The following is a 16993-nucleotide window of genomic DNA, read 5'->3' on the forward strand; positions in this document are numbered from 1 at the left end:
AGGCCTGAATCAAAGATTTTATGGAGAAAAGACAGGCAAACATTTTCAAAGAGAGTCTGAATTCCTGTGTTTCAATCTGGATCAAATCCAAGGGTATTAACTCAACATGTTTTCTATATCTACATCCTGCAGAGTATCCAAGATGAAGGAGAATGTTAAACAGAACAGAAAACAAAGAGAACACATAGACAAAATCAAAGTCAAGGTGGCCAACACACGGAAACAGGCTCTGCAGGAGCAATTTGATGAATGGATTCTAGACCCTAAAGGAATGATTCCTAAGACAGTGGTAAGAAAATTGGGGGTATATGTGAAAGGTAGGTCGGGTAAGTGGTAAGAGGGCAATTGCTAGAATACTGAGTAGCATACTAGAAGCCTCCCTTGAAATTTTCAGTATTGCTGAGGTAAGTCTTGACCTGTCTGGTCCATGAGATTGATTCCTTCAATTTCTCTTGAGCATTACATAAAAAAAAAAAAAAAAAAAAAAAAAAAATTCTAGCTAGATTTCTAAAATCTTGACTCTGGCTGAGGTTCCCAAACTCATCATTGTAAACCAAAATATATTTCATTTGTTTGTTTTGTGTGTATGTGTTTTTATGTGTGACTACTTCAGTGAGACCTGCAAGACTGTCTCTTAGCTCTAGAGAACAGCCATACTCTGAGAGTTAAATGCTTTCTCTTAAGTGTATACGGATTTGGAAATACTTTTTCATTAGATACAATGCTAAGCATATTTTCAGTTTAAAGTGAATGATTAAAAATAGATCAGGGAAGACAAGTCACAGACTGGGAGAAAATATTAGCAGAAGGCATATCTAGTTGGGTGTGGTGGCTCACACCTATAATCCCAGGACTTTTGGAGGCCGAAGTGGGAGGATTGCTTGAGGCCAGGAATTTGAGACCAGCCTAGCCAACATAGGGAGACCTGGTTTTGACAAAAAAAATTTAAAAATTATCCAGGCTGTGGTTCCAGCTTCTCAGGTGGCTGAGGTGGGAGGATTGCTTGAGTCCAGGAGGTCGAAGCTGCACTGAGCCATGATCATGCCACTGCACTCCAGCCTGGGGAACAGAAAGAGACCCTGTCTCTTAAAAACAAAACAATAACAACAACAAAATATATCTATATATGTGATATATATGATATATATGTATCACATATATATGCCACGTATATATATATCTGATAAATGACTGTTATCCAGAATATACAAAGAACTCTTAAAGGCTGAACAATAAGAAAACAAACAGCCTGATTCACAAAAGAAAGTGTACATATGGCAAATCTTATTTGAAAGCATATGAAAAGATGCCAGACATCACATGTCATTAGGGAAATGCAAATTAAAACTTCAATGAGATACCGCACACACCATTTAGAATGGTCAAAATCCAAAACACTGGCAACTCCAAATGCTGGTAAGGATGTGAAGCAGCAATAATTCTCATTCTTTGCTGATGGGAATGCAAAATGGTACAGACTCTTTGACAGACAGTTTGGCAGTTTCTTAAACATACTCTTAAAAGACAAATACTGAATTATTCCACTTATATGAGGTATCTAAAGTAGTCACATTCATAGAAACAGAATGTAGAATGGTGGTTGCCAGGGACTTGGAGGAGGGGAAGGGGAGTTATTTAATTCAGGGGTCCCCAACCCCTTGTGGCCTGGTAGGAGGTGGTCCATATAGCAGGATGCGAGTGGCAGTCAAGCAAGCAAGGAAAGCTTCATCTGTATTTGCAGTCACTCCTCATCACTCTCATTACCACTTGAGCTCCACCTTCTGTCAAATCAGTGGCTGCATTAGATTCTCATAGGAGCACAATAGGAACCCTATTGTGAAATGTGCACGCGAGGATCTGGATTTCATGCTCCTTATGAGAATCTAATGGCTGATGATCTGTCACTATTTTCCATCACCCCCAGATGGGACCATCTAATTGCAGGAAAACTAGCTCAGGACTCCCACTGATTCTACATTGTGGTGAGCCATATAATGGCTCATAATCTATAATGTAATAATAATAGAAACAAAGTACACAATAAATGTAATGCGCTTGAATCATCCCAAAACCATCCTCCCCCAATCCCTGGGTCTGTGGAAAAAATGTCTTCCACAAAACCAGTCCCTTGTGCTAAAAACAATGGGGACTGCTGGTTTAATGGATATAGAGTTTCAAGTTTGCAAAATGAAAAACTTCTGGCTGGGCACAGTAGCTCACGCCTATAATCCCAGCATTCTGGAGGCTGAGGCAGGAGGATTGCTTGAACCCAGGAGATCAAGACCAGCCTGGGCAATATAGTGGGACCCTGTCTCTACAAAAAATTTTAAAAATTAGCTGGACATGATGGCATATGCCTATAGTCCCAGCTACTTGGGGGCTGAGGCAGGAGATAACTTGAGTCCTGAAGTTTGAGCCTGCAGTGAGCTATGATGGTGCCACTGCACTCCAGCCTGGGTAACAGAGACCCTGTCTAAAAAAAGAGACAGAGAGAAAGAGAGAGAAAGAAAGAGAGAGAAAGAGAAAGAGAGAAAGAGAGAGAGAGAAAGGAAAGGAAAGGAAGGAAGGAAGGAAGGAAGAGGAAGGAAGGAAGGAAGGAAGGAAGGAAGGAAGGAAGGAAGGAAGGAAGGAAGGAAAAAGAAAGGAAGGAAGGAAGGAAAAAGAGAAAGAAAGAAAGAAAGAGAGATAAACTTCTGGAGATTTGTGACTATGTTTACACATATATACATACACTTAAGAATGGTTAAGTTGGTAAATTTTATGTTATGTGTTTTTTACCACACATAAACTAAACTAAACTAAACACACTCTTAACCTATGATCCAGCAATTGCTCTCCTTAGTATTTACCCAAATAAATTGAAAACTTATATGTACACAGAAACCTGCACACAGATGTTTATAGTAGCCATATTCATAATATCCAAAACCAGAAAGCAACTAAGATACCCTTTACCGGAGGAATAGATAATAATGTGGTGCATCTATACAGTGGAATATTATTCAGTCCTAAAAAGGAATGATCTATCAAGCCATGAAAAAGCAAGGAGAAACCATCAATGCGTATTACTAAGTAAAAGAAGCCAATCTGAAAAGGCTACATGCCGTATGATCCTAACTATTTGAAATTCTAGAAAAGACACAATCAGAAAGATAGTAAAAAGATCAGTGGTTGCCAGGAATGAGGGGGGGAGGGATTTTTAGGGGAGTGAAATAATTCTGTATAATGCTATAATGGTGGATATATGTGATTATACTTTGTCAGAGCCCATACCAAGAGAGACCCCTATTATAAACTATGGACTTTGGGCGATAATGACATGTCAATGTAGCTTTATTGACTGTAATAAATGTGCCACTCTGGTGCAGGATATTAATAATAGTACATAGCTGTGTATGTGTATAGTATATGTGTGTGAGCTCTTTGTACTTTCCGCTCAATTTTGCTGTGCACTTAAAACTTCTCTAAAACATAAAATGTTTTTAAAAATGGACCAAGAAGAACTCGGAAATTTCATTTTTAGTAATTGAAGAACGAGAAAGTATAGAGGATTCTTTGGATGGCCAAAGTGCTTGCCAAAAGTGCCTTAGCTCCATCGTGCCGTGTCTGAGAGTTGCTAGAAATATCCCCTGGAGGGGGCAAAATGGGGTCACTGTCAGCATCCCAGTCCTAATCACACAAAAGGTTGGGAATCATTGAGAATATATGTGTAAAATAACTTTATATACCCTTCAGTATTCTAAGAGGAGACTTCAAAAAGTGTGTGGAAAAATTGAATTAAAAGATAATAAAAATATAAACTTCATATCTCAACATAAGCTCCGTCAGGCTGGGTGCCATGGCTCAGGCCTATAATCCCAGCACTTTGGGAGGCTGAGGCAGGAGGATCGCTTGTGCCCATGAGTGCGAGACCAGCCTGGCTAACATGGTGAAACCCTGTCTCAAATATTAGCTTGGTGCAGAAGTAATTGTGGTTTTTGCCATTACTTTTTAAATGGCAAATAAATAAATAAAAAGAGGCTCCATCAAGTTTAAGGCACTTGTAAGTGATGATATCAGCCATTTAGTCCATCCCTAAAGAGCTGAGGGTTCTCAGAATTTAATCATTTCAATGCAGTCTTTTTTGCATTATTAACTGATGAAAAATAGGTGTCCTTTAATGATTTTTTTTAAGATTAGAAAATAAAAATTCAGAAGGAGCTAAATCAGGACTATAAGGTGGATGCCTAATGATTTCTCATTGAAACTCTCACAACATTGTTCTTGTTTTGTTAGTGGAGATGGGTGTTGCTATTTTGTCCAGGTTGGCACAAACTCACAGTTCTTCTACCTTAGCCTCCTGAGTAGCTGGGACTACAGGTGTGTGCCACTGTGCCCAGCTTGCCCTTGTTTGATGAGAAGAATGAGCAAGAGCATTGTTATGGTGGAGAAGGACTCTCTGGTGAAGCTTTCCCAGACATTTTTTTTGTTAAAGCTTTAGCTAGCCTTTCTCAGAACACTCTCATAGTAAACAGATGTTATTGTTCTTTGGTCTTCCAGAAAGTTAATTAGCAAAATGCCTTGAGCATCCCCAAAACTATTGCCATGACTTTTGCTCTTGATCAGTCTGCTTTTGCTTTGACAGGACCTCTTCCACCTCTTGGTAACCAGCCATTGCTTTGATTGTGCTTTGTCTTCAGGATCATACTGGTAAAGCCATGTTTCATCTCCTGTTACAATTCTTGGAAGAAATGCTTCAGGATCTTCATCCCACTTGTTTAAAATTTCCATTTGAAGCTCTGCTCTTGTCTGCATCTGGTCTGGGTGCAATGGTTTTGGCACCCACTGACTGGAAATTCTTTCAACTTTAATTTTTCAGTCAGAATTTTGTAAGCAGAGCCACTTGAGATGTCTATGTGTTGGCTATTGCTTCTGCTGTTAACTTTTAGTCCTCTTCAATAAGGTCATGAGCAAGATGATTTTTTTTCTTGCAAATTGGTGTGGATAGTCTGCGCTATGGGCTTTATCTTCAACATCATTTCATCCTTTCTTAAAATGAACTATCCATTTGTAAACTGCTGATTTCTTTGGAGCATCGTCCCCATAAACACTTCATAAAACACCAGTGATTTCACCATTTTTCCCGCCAAGCTTCACCATAAATTTAATGTTTTTGCTTCAATTTTAGCAGAATTCATGTTGCTCTGATAGGGGCTCTTTTCGAACTGATGTCTTATCCTTTTTAGTTCTTCAAGCTAGATCTTGTTCAGACATAACAAGTTTCAACAAGTTTATTTTGGTGCAAAAAAAAAAAAAATTGAAATCCATGCATATTTTTTTCATAATACACATTTTCCATGAACTTTTTGAAGACCCTCTTGTAGAAAGTACTTGTGACTTACTACTATTTCTGTCCTTGGGTTGGAAAGATCACCCAATACTAAAATAGAAAGACTATAGATGGTTTTTAGTCTAAAATAACAAATATGTGGTAACTGAGGAGTGGCATATGGTTTCTTTCTTTTTTTCCTCTTTTGATTTGCAGATTCAGAATGTTCTTTATGAATTCTTTCAAAATCCAGATTTCAAGCTAGGTAAGTCTGCCTATTACTCTGATATTTTAATTTTTATTTCTTTTTTGGGTGGGGGACACTGAATTCAGATGAAAAGTCAACATAAGACAGATGTAATTCAAAGCTCTTGCAGGTGCAATTAGCCTCTTCCATGCTGTCCAGATAGAGAATGTATAAAAGCAGAAACGCAATCTGTGATTCTCAGCCCTTTTAGTCTGATGTCCATTTTATTACCAGTACTCTGCAATACTCTTTTATTATCCTATGACATTCCTAGAAAATATTCCTTACATACACAGAATTTTAAAAGAAAGATAAGATGTCATACTGTGATATAAAGGAGAAATATAAGGAAAGGCATAAGAAAATTGTATGCACTGGTTGCAGTGGCTCATGCTAAGATTTACCAGAGTTGAACATTGCCTCTGTAAATTCCTTAGTTTGAATTTCCTTGACTCTACCCACTCATATCCTACACCTTACCTATAACCCTCCTGGAGTCATTCTCTGTTTCTCAAATGTTGTTTCTTGAGTTCCCTTTCCATGTTACATAAATTTCCCTGGATAATCTCATCCAGTTCTGTTACTATATATACTAGGCTTAAGACTTCTTCAGAGGCCAGGCATAGAGGCTCATGCCTGTAATCCCATCACTGTGGGAGGCCGAGGTGGGCAGATCATTTGAGGTCAGGAGTTTGAGACCAGCCTGGCCAACATAGTGAAAGCCTGTCTCTACTAAAATACAAAAATTTGCCGGGTATGGTGGCGGGCGTCTGTAATCTCAGCTACTCGAGAGGCTGAGGCAGGAGAATCACTTGAACCCAGGAGGTGGAGGTTGCAGTGAGCCAAGATCATGCCACTGCACTGCAGCCTGGGTGACAGAGCGAGACTCCTTCTAAAAAAAAATAAAAGAAAAGAAAGAAAATTATATGCACTGTGTTTCAATATATAAATGCTTTGTTATAACTTCACTATAAGACATGATAATCAGACATTTCTACCTACTTATAATGTACCTTTAGATATAAGAAAAGTAAAATTATATACGGTTGACCATTTTATTTGTATTTGACATTTTGGAATAGGGCAAAATGAATATATATACATAGAATTCCCAGAAATGCAGACTGATACAAATGTGTTGTATTACAATTCAGATACAATTTATGTTACTCCCTATTACACAATTTCTGAAACCGCAAACAACTCTAGGTAAAGTTCCAGAATTAAACAAAGTATATACTTCCCCCTCAAATTTTCATAGAAGTTACATTTTTGGAAAATTCCACAGCAAAATTATATTCTGCATTCATATGTAAAATAGAATTGGGTTCTAGGTTCAAAATTATTATAAGCAGGTTTTTCATCTACTCGAATGTCCTGCAGGAGGGGGAAAGTCTTTATTGTGCAGAAATTACAGGAGTTCTGCCTCTGCTCCTATTCCTCATCATTGTGGCAATAAAAACTCACCCAAAAATTTCCACCATGCTGCCTGGGAGGAAGGGAGGACAGCACCACCGCTATGGAGATTCACAGATTTTGATGCTTTTGTTTTCAGAAAGATTTCCCTATATGAAATTAGGTGGAAAAAAAAAAACAAAAAAAAACAAAAAAACCCCTCACTTGTCCCATAGAAACTAGAGTTTGGGTCCTGAGATTTACATAATTTATATCCAATAGATTTTTTTTCCCAATTGATTATTTGACTACTTTTGTTACATTGACAACAATACATTGTCTGAAGTCTGTTGTCACTTTTAAAAATAAAATATGCTTCCCATCTTCCTGATCAGTGATCTTGAAGCATGATTTGGGCCTTACTGACAACCCTTTCTCCTTCTACCTGTTCTCACATTTTCCAAAAAACGTAATTCTTCAGTCAGCTCATCCTTTACTCTTGTTTCAAAAAATCATTGAAATAACTTCATTTATTTTCAAATGAGGGTACAGAAGGAGTGAGTTAAGAGAACTCAATGTGGGATCCTGATAAAATTACAGAAATTCCAGAGCATTCCAATTGACAGTGATTGTTTCTTCTCTCACCTCCTATACTACAGTATTTATTTTCTCTACTATTCATTTGGTCAATAGTCATTGAGCCCTCACTTAGTTCCAGATACTGTAATGAGTTAGAGAATGCAAAGAGGACTGACAAGACATGTTTCCTGCCCTTAAGTTGCTCAAACTCCAGTCAGAGACAGACATATATACTTAATAGCAATTGTTACTGCTAGAAACCAGTCTGGTTTGCATAATCATCTGGAGCTTGGGGGAAGGTCTGGGATGGAAATGTCAGCTTCTAATGCATAAGCTCATATGAAAATGTATATAGTCCTCCTATGGCCATAATAACTGATATCTCATAATTAGCACTTACCAAATTCAAGAGTGATTGAAAAATCTTTTCTATGCCCTTGTGCCAACCCATGATAGGCAGGAAGAATTACTATTAGAAGTAGGAGAGGAAGCCAGTGTATAGTTCTTTCATCATAAGCTTTCACACAATTTATGAATTTTTCTCTTAGTATGGTCAATAATGATTACATAAGTTGTTGTATCAAATGAAGGTTTAAAAATCTGTATTTGAACTAAATGTCACATTCTTCATTATTGATCACTCTAATTTATGAAACTCTTCTCTTGTTTTTTTGTGATATCATTCTCTTGATTTCTTTCTTCTATTTTTGATCACCTTTTAGTGTTTTTGTTTCTTGACTCTTCTTTTGCTTGCACCTTAACTTTTGTTTTCCAGAGTTTCCTTTTAGGCTTTCTTATCCCTATACACACTATACACATTCTCTGGGTTTTCTTATTCAAGTCCATGGCTGCAGCTGATGACTCCCAATCTATATACACATTGCAAACTTTCCCTGAGCCCCAGGTCCTATTTGAAAAAAAGCTACTATGAGTGGTAAATGAAAAAGCAAGTTGCACATCAAAATGATCATATTTATAAACACAAAGACAAAAGGTACATGTGCGCATATATATGCATTTATATACATACAGAAATGCATAGAAAGGTTGCTGGAAGGATGATAAACTGCTGACAGTGGTTACATCTGGGGCAGAGAGGAGTGAGAGTGCTGATGGGAGGTAGCCAAAAAGGAAGATATTCATGTTTTGTTGCTTATATTTTTGTATTATTCGAATTAGAACATTTTTATGCGTTATTTAATTTAAGAAACATTAAAGACAAAATTAAGTTTTTAATAAGAAAGCTTGCAGAAGTGTTTTGTTTTAGGACCTGCTAGTGTAAACCAACACAGATGTTTTTATAGCCTTTTATACTATTGATGTGCATATTTATTTCTGCTTTATATCAATCTAGATATTAAAAATATAGACTCTTTTTTTTTAAATATGTGGTTTGCTTGTTAAGCCAGGAAAAGTAAAAATTTTGTAGTATTTGGTATGTTACCCAGCTGTATGTAGTTCACTTTATTGTAGTTATGGATAGACATTAGCTAATACATAATTTTATGCTCTTTTAAAGCACTATAGTATAAATATCAAATATATATTACAACCAAACTAACTAGCAAATAATCTTCATTCCATAAATAGGATCACACTGCGAACAATTGGATATTACTGACTCAACAGAACCAAGATTGAACAAAATGGAATTTACAGAAGTAAGAAGTTACATTATTTAATATTTGAATTGAATTATTTTGCCAGTTTCAATTTTCTGTTGGTGGCTGTCACACATCATTAAATTAGTATTAAATGAACACACAAAACTTATTTTATACATTCTAAAATATGTAGTTTAAAATATTTCAACTCCTCTGAAATGAGGTTACATTTTACAATTTCTTTCAATCAGTATCACGCATGATGTGAGAGTATAATATACTACCACTGACGTCTTCTGGTAAGATCAAGAAAAACCAGCATCTTGTATTCAGTGAAATCTGCTTATTCAAACAATAATGAGATCTAAAACTTACAAAAACTTTCCTATGGGCCAGGCATCATACATGGACTTGGTGAACCCTCTCAGTAACCCTTTCCTCTGCTTTTACAGATGAAGACACCAAGATGTAGGAAGGTTAAATAACTTGCACACTGTTTCACAATTAGTAAAACCGGGGAAATTTGTATTCAGTCAGTTTTGTTTCAAAGTCTACATAATATTGCATATGAAAAAGTATGATTCTATTGTAATGGAATAAGTGAAATAAGCAATTTAATGGTACCAGAGTCCTAAGTCTTCCACAGCTTACTTGTATATTTTTTTCATGTTTCTCCATTTCCCCTTGTTTTTCTCTGATGAGTTCCAGAGTCAAGGTAACCTTCTGTTTCTCTTTTCATATACCTTTGCATGACTGAAGGTGAAGATTATGCACTATATACAGTTTCAAAGTTCTATATGAGGTATCTCTGGAATTCTTTTTAAAATGACTATTGTATAGATAAGAATTTGGCAAATTCTACCTGAGTTATGTTCTAACTGTGTTTTCTTAGATTCTGTGTTTGTCTATTTGTCATCCATTACTCACAAGGCCAAACTAATGGCCAGAGTTGTTTATATCTCCCCTGTGATCCAGAACCCATACTATGAACCACCTCCTTACTAATTCTCACACACTGAGCTAATATTTCTCCTGCTCTAAGTCAACCCAGGACCAGGTACCAGACAACCAGAGATAGCCCTTGTGCCTCAGAGTCTGCCAGAATTATTCAAACCAGCCAAATCCTCAACTGTTTAGCCTGTTGTGGCTTGCGTTTCTGGAAACTCCAGTAAGGATTCTGGCTTAGGCTGTCCCTTTGCTCCTTTCTGTTCTGCCTCTTGACCCAAACCTGGTGCTTCCCCTGTGGTCCTGCATGGTGTGGCATGCTTCCTTCACTTGGAAGTCTTAAGTAATAAAAATCTTCTTTCAGTGGCATTAGCCTCTCCATGTCATCGTTCGTTTACCTCCATGAATTAAAATTCCACAGATACAAATGAGACAAGCTACTGGAGGAAAAATACACAGAGGAACAAGTGATGGTATTAAAATGGTTCATGAAAAGTCAAAGCTTTATCTCTTTAATACAGAAATAAACATAACTTACATTTCTTTGCAAGGGACTGCCTATTTGCAAGGGACGTGCCTATTTGTCTTATATTAGTTTCCCTAAAAGTGGGCAAGTTAGAACATTTTCCTATTTTTTTCATTATAAAAGTAAGCCGGATGCGGTGGCTTATGCCAATGACTAGGGAGGCTGAGGCAAGAGGATTGCTTATGACCAGGAGTTTGGGACCAACCTGGGCAACACAGTGAGACCCTCATGTCTAAAAACAATTATAAAATGTATTAATCTTATGATATGTGAATTATATCTCCATAAAAGGTAATATAGGTTCATTATAGAAATTTAAAGACATAAAAGTGTAAAGAAGTAAAAAATTTTAAATCCACAATTTACCACCAATAAAAGCCACTGTTAACACTACATTTTTTTGTATAATAATAATAGCTAACACTTTTTACCCCTTTTTATGTGCCATATTGTGTACTGAGGTTATTACATGCACTTTCTTGTGTAATCGTCACAACTGAGTTATTATTATCTTCATTTTGCAAATGAGACCTAAAAAGATTGAACACTTTCCTTGAGATCACACAGCATGTAAGTGACAGAGCTGGACCAGACCCAGGTCAGCCTGACTTCAAAGCTCATCGTGGTCTTGACCCTTGTGCTTTACAGTGTCTGTTATATTCATAGTGAGACATGTAAGGTTTCAGTTTTAGTTTTGTGGGTTTTCCATATAGATTTTTGGTTATGCCTAATATATTGTATATCCTACTTTTTTCACTTAATATCATCTCTTGATCATTTCTCTATGTCAATAAATATTCTTCAAAACATGTTTAAAAATTTTTTTATTTTGAAATAATTATAGATTTACAATAAGTTGCAAAGATACTACAGAGAGGTCCCATATACCCTTCATCCAGTTTCCCCAAAGGTTATATTTTCCATGACTTTAGTATAATATCAAAACCAGGAAATTAATGTTGATATAATGTGTGTGTATAGTGTTATGTTACTTTAGCACATGTAGATTTCTGTTACCATCACCAAAATTAAGATACAAAACTATTTCAGTACCACAAAGGTCTACTGGGGTCTACTGGTAATGACATTTTGGCAGTTCAGGGGAAATGTAGAAACCTTACCTTCCTTTAAGTCATTTTGCACTTTGCCACTTATAACATCATTGTCTTAAGTATTTCTCATATATACATCATGTCAGGCACTGTTACACTTTGCTTCAACTGTTAAACATCATTTAGAAAACTCAAGATGAGAAGAAAACTCTGTTGTATTCACCTGTGTTTTTTGCTTTTTTCATTGTTCTTCCTTCCCGATGTTTCAAGATTCCTTCTTTTATGCATTCTATTTAGAGAATTTCCTCTAGCCATTCTTTTAGAGCAGATCTACAGATGAGACAAATTCTAGTAGTTTTACATTGTCTGAGAATGTCTTTATTTTTCCTTTATTCCTGAATGATAATTTCACTGGATATAGAATTCTTGATTGAAAGTTCTTTTATTTTAGCCCTTGAAAATGTTCTATCATTTCCTTCTATCATCTCCATAGATGAAAAATCTACTTCATTCAAATTAGTTTTCCTCAATAGGTAAAGTATTATTTTTCTCTTGTGGTTTGTATTTAGTGTTCTGAACTCTGAAGACATGAATGTTAGATCTTTTATTGTAATCCCACATGTTGCTGAGACTCTGAGATTCTGTTATTTCTTTTTTCCTCTTTTTTTTTTTTTTTTGTCTGTTTTTCCCTCTGTTGTTCAGACTGGGTAAATTCTACTGTTCTGTCTTCAAGTCCATTGATTCCTTTCTCTGTCTTCACGCTGATGCTAAGCCCATACCTTGAGCTTTTTTTTTCAGTAGTTTTTATTGTTGTTGTTATTGTTCTTTTTGAGACAGGGTCTTGCTCTGTTACCCAGGCTGGAGTGCAGTGGCATGATCACGGCTCACTGCAGCTTCAACCTCCCAGGCGCAAGCCATCCTCCCACTTTAGCCTCCCAAGTAGCTGGGACCACAGTCATGCACCACCATATCAGGCTAAATTTTATTTCTGTAGAAACAGGGTCTCCCTATGTTGCCCAGGCTAGTCTCAAACTCCTGAGCTCAAGAGATCCTCTCACTTCAGCCTCCCAAAGTGCTGGGATTACAGGCATGAGACACTGTGCCCAGCCTTGTTGTTGTTTTTTCAAGAAATGTGGTTTTGGGGAGGGGAGAAAAGAAAAAAAAAAAAAAGAGATGTGATTCTCCCACCTCAGCCTCCTGAGTTGTATTTTTCAAAATTTTCATTTTTTCTTAATGTCTTTTATTTCTTTGCTGAGACTTTTAAGTTTTTAATTTATTTTAAGCATGTTCATAATTGCTTGTTGAATTATTTTTATAGTGGCTGCTTTAAAATCCTTCTCAGATAATTCCAACAGCTGCGTCATCTCAGTGTTGGCATCTGCTGATTAAATTTTCTCATTCAAGTTGAGATTTTCCTAATTCCTCATACAATATGTGATCTTTTATTTTGTCTTGGGCATTTTGGTTATAATGCTATTGATGCAGGACTTTTTGCTCCTTAGTTCAGCTAAAATCTAGGTTCTTGTCTCACAACCAGGGAAATGAGGCACGCAGACACATTGAAGGGTGAAGATGGATTTATTAGGCGAAAAGAAACCTCTCCACAAAGAAAAAGAGGGTCCATCCAACAGGTTATCACCTCACAGACTGAATACCAGGTCACCATATGGGAGCCAAAGAGGCCTGGCTTCTCCCCTTGCATAAGGCGTGAATTCTTGGTGGCTCTGCCCCATTCTTCCGATGCACATGTGGGCCCCCAATCTGTTGCAGGCATGCCCAGGCAAGACCCTGTGCAAGGTTTCCTTAGCTCATCCTGCATCTATCACTATGAGACTTGGGATCTTACTTCCATCTTCTTTTAAAAAGCTTCCTTTGATACCATGCTGGTGGAAGAAGGGGAGGGCCACCTCTCTACTGCCAGGTGGGCATAAAGATCCAAGTTCCCCATTCAATCTCCGTTGCAATTTCAGAGGCAGGGGCAAGGTGCCTTGTTATTGCTCAGTGGAGGCGAAAGTTTTTGATTTCTCCAAACGTTAGATAACAATTTAGTTTTAGTTCAGTGTTGTGGAACCTCAGCCTGAGTTTCGTCTGGTCTGTTGGGCCTGGTTCAGGAGCTTAGTCCGAAACAACTGCCTTCTATAATTTTTATTCCATAACCCTCACCGGATACTAACTCTGTGGGCACTTTTTTTTTTTCTTTTTTTTTTTGAGATGGAGTCTTGCTCTGCAGTGGTGCGATCTTGGCTCACTGCAACTTCCACCTCCCAGGTTCAAGTGATTCTCTTGCCTCAGCCTCCTGAGTAGCTGGGATTAGAGGAGTGTGCCACCACTCCTGGCTAATTTTTTTTTTTTGTATTTTTAGTAGAGACAAGGTTTCACCATGTTGGTCAGGGTGGTATTGAACTCCTGACCTCATGATCTGCCTGCCTCGGCCTCCCAAAGTGCTGGGATTACAGGCGTGAGCCACTGCGCTCGGCCTTTGTGGGCACCTTGATTTGGACTTTCCAACCTCCAGAGCTGTAAGAAAATAAATCTCTGTTGTTTAAGTCACCCAGTCTATGCTATTTTGTTATTGCAGCCTGAGCTAAGACACAGTTTCAGTGTTAGATTCCCAGAAATGGCACAAATATGTCAAAGAATAAATATTTGAGGTTTTAGTATCTGTTTGTCAAATTGTGCTCTTGGTTATACTGATTTATTCTCCTCAGCAATGCGTGATGGCTCTCAAGGCACCGTATTGTCAACAACAGTAGGTATTATTGAGTATGAGAAATCTCTGTGGTGAGGCCAAGTCAGGATTGCATGAGTCCAGGAGTTCAAGGCGGCAATGAGGTATAATCAAGCCACTACACTCCAGCCTGGATGACAAAGCAAGACCTTGTCTCAAAAAAATAAAAGTAATTTGGTGGCATTTTGTTTTTTAACTTATCTTTGCAATTTCTGGTGAGATTAAAAATTATGTAATTTAAAAATTTCTTCTTATGTAAATTATGCATTCAGATCCTTTGGCCATCTAACCTGATGTTTATTTTTTCTTATGGAGTTGTAAATGTTCATTATATATTAAAGACATTATTATTTATGATCACAAATTGCATGTATTTGTAAACTACAAATATAATCCTAAGCCTTCCACTGACTGAACAGACCCCCTCTTAGCCAAGGGAACCCCAGGAAAACCTTAAAAACTGAATTCTCTGCCATGACAGGAAGGGAGGTCAGGCATGCCTCTTTCTATCTCCTCCGCTTTGGAGTTTAGGCACTGTAACTGATCATCGTTAATGTTAAAATACCAATACTAAAACTGACAAAACAGACTCTTTTTGGCAATAAGATACTAAGTTATAAGCAAGACCTCAGGCCATGCCAGGTAAGGGTTAAGTCAAGGCTGTAGCCATCAGTCTTGCCACATAGCAGACTTATCTTAACTTAAAACATTCCTTTCTGCTGACTCCAAGTTTTAGACAGAGCCTTACTCCTTTAAACAATTGCAAATTAAATAATCTCTGAATCCACCTATAACCTGTAACCCCCTGCTTCAAGGTATCCCATCTTTTGGGGCCTAACCAATGTATACCTTCCGTGTATTGACTTAGGTCTTTGCGTGTAAATTCTGCCTCCCTAAAGTACATAAAACCAAACTGTAATCCGACTGCCTTAGGACCACTTACTCAAGGCTTCTTGGGTTTGTGTTTTCCTCAGGCTGTGGTCACTTATATTATCTCAGAATAAACTTCTTTAAATTATTGTATAGAGTTTGGATTTTCTGTTAACATATTTTTCAACTTTTCTCAATTGTTTTAAAATTTTGGTGGTTTCTAATTTACAGAAAATTTTTAAAATTTTATGCAAACGAATTTATAGATTTTTTTTGGAGTTTTTTTATTGCTCGTATGCTTAAAAGGTTCTCTCCTTCCCAAATCAGTTAAATATTCACCTAGTTTTTTCTAGCTGTTTTTACTTTTTCAAATTAACTCAAAAATTGTTTTGATAAATAATAGAAGGTGAGAATCTAACTTAATTTTTTTCCCCTAAAATGGCCAGCAAAGCATATCACTATGTTTATTAAATAAACTTTCTCTTTATAAGGAGCTAATTTTCCAAATAAAAGTTTTTCTGCATTACTATGTTCCTTCTTTCCAATGGAAAATAAAAGTAGAACATTTTACAAAATTTGAATTACTGAGATTTTATCTTTATTTTTTTGAGACAGAGTCTCGCTCTGTCACCCAGGCTGGAGTGCATTGGCACAATTTCGGCTCACTGCAGCCTCAACCTCCTGGGCTCAGGTGATTCTCCCACATCAGCCTCTGGAGTAGGAGGGAATATAGGCGCATGCCACTTTTCCTGGCTAATTTTGTTATTTTTGTGGACATTAATCTCCCTATGTTGCCCAGGCTGGTCTCAAACTCCTGGATTCAAGTGATCCTTCCGCCTCTGCCTCCCAAAGTGCTGGGATTATAGGTGTGAGCCACTGTGCCCGACTGAATGAGAGATTTTTTAGCGCCCATGTAAATTCGATTTTTACAGAAAGAAGAGTATAGCATGAATTTTTTCAAGAATGTGTATATTTTAATACACTACCTATTGTCCTGTTGATATAAGATAAATCAAAACCAGAAGGATGGAAAACAGTCTTTTTTGTTGTTGTTTTTGCTTTTAGCAAACTCGGCTGCAAATAGCATACACAATATTAGATAAAATTTTTTCAGTCATCCCAAGATTTATTAGGGGAAGAAATGGGTAGACAAGCAGTGGATAAATTAGAAGTGGTAAGAAAACCCTAGTTCCATGTGGTTTCTTCTTACTTTGTCTGCTGTTGATGAAGCTGTCAACCCTCCACTATCTTTTTGTATTTATTGGGAAAGGCAATTTAATCTGCCAGACTGAAATGAAAAGATAAATCATGGTATGACTTCTTATTCTTGTTCAATTGGGAATAAATTTATTCCAGAGTCTTATTTTACTCATAAACTGCCCAAGTAACATCATTGGAATAAATTTTTTAAAATTATGCAAACTGCTATTAAGAGAATATTGTAAAAATGAACCCCTCGTTCTTCCCAATGTATAGAGACAGAGGTCTTCTCTGACCATGTCAGGTTAAAATGTAACTTTTCCTATCCTTCTGCGTGGTTGGAGACTTCTAAACAGAAAGTCCAAACAATCATATTTCCATAATTCCAAGATGAATGGTTTGCCTGCTGCATCTCTGAAATCAAAGTGCATCATTTAGCCCAGAGTGGTGACTCACACCTGTAATCCCACCGTTTTGAAAGGCCAAGGCAGGAGGATCGCTTGAGCCTAGGAGTTCAAGACCAGCCTGGGCAACATAGT

The 16993-nt window shown here is 37.2% G+C and overlaps 1 protein-coding gene across 1 annotated transcript in view; it reads left to right on the plus strand.

The window, feature by feature from the left end:
• The window catches only part of EFCAB5 (EF-hand calcium binding domain 5), a 170793-nt gene that overhangs the window by 50470 nt on the left and 103330 nt on the right, over window positions 1-16993 (plus strand). Inside the window, exons 5-7 of the mRNA XM_011990371.1 lie at window positions 133-289; window positions 5525-5573; window positions 9120-9190. Coding sequence (XP_011845761.1) covers window positions 133-289; window positions 5525-5573; window positions 9120-9190 — 277 coding nt within the window. The remainder of the gene's footprint in view (window positions 1-132; window positions 290-5524; window positions 5574-9119; window positions 9191-16993) is intronic.

The sequence above is a fragment of the Mandrillus leucophaeus genome, unplaced genomic scaffold (assembly GCF_000951045.1).
Source record: "Mandrillus leucophaeus isolate KB7577 unplaced genomic scaffold, Mleu.le_1.0 Scaffold379, whole genome shotgun sequence".
In the NCBI taxonomy this organism is placed as follows: domain Eukaryota; kingdom Metazoa; phylum Chordata; class Mammalia; order Primates; family Cercopithecidae; genus Mandrillus; species Mandrillus leucophaeus.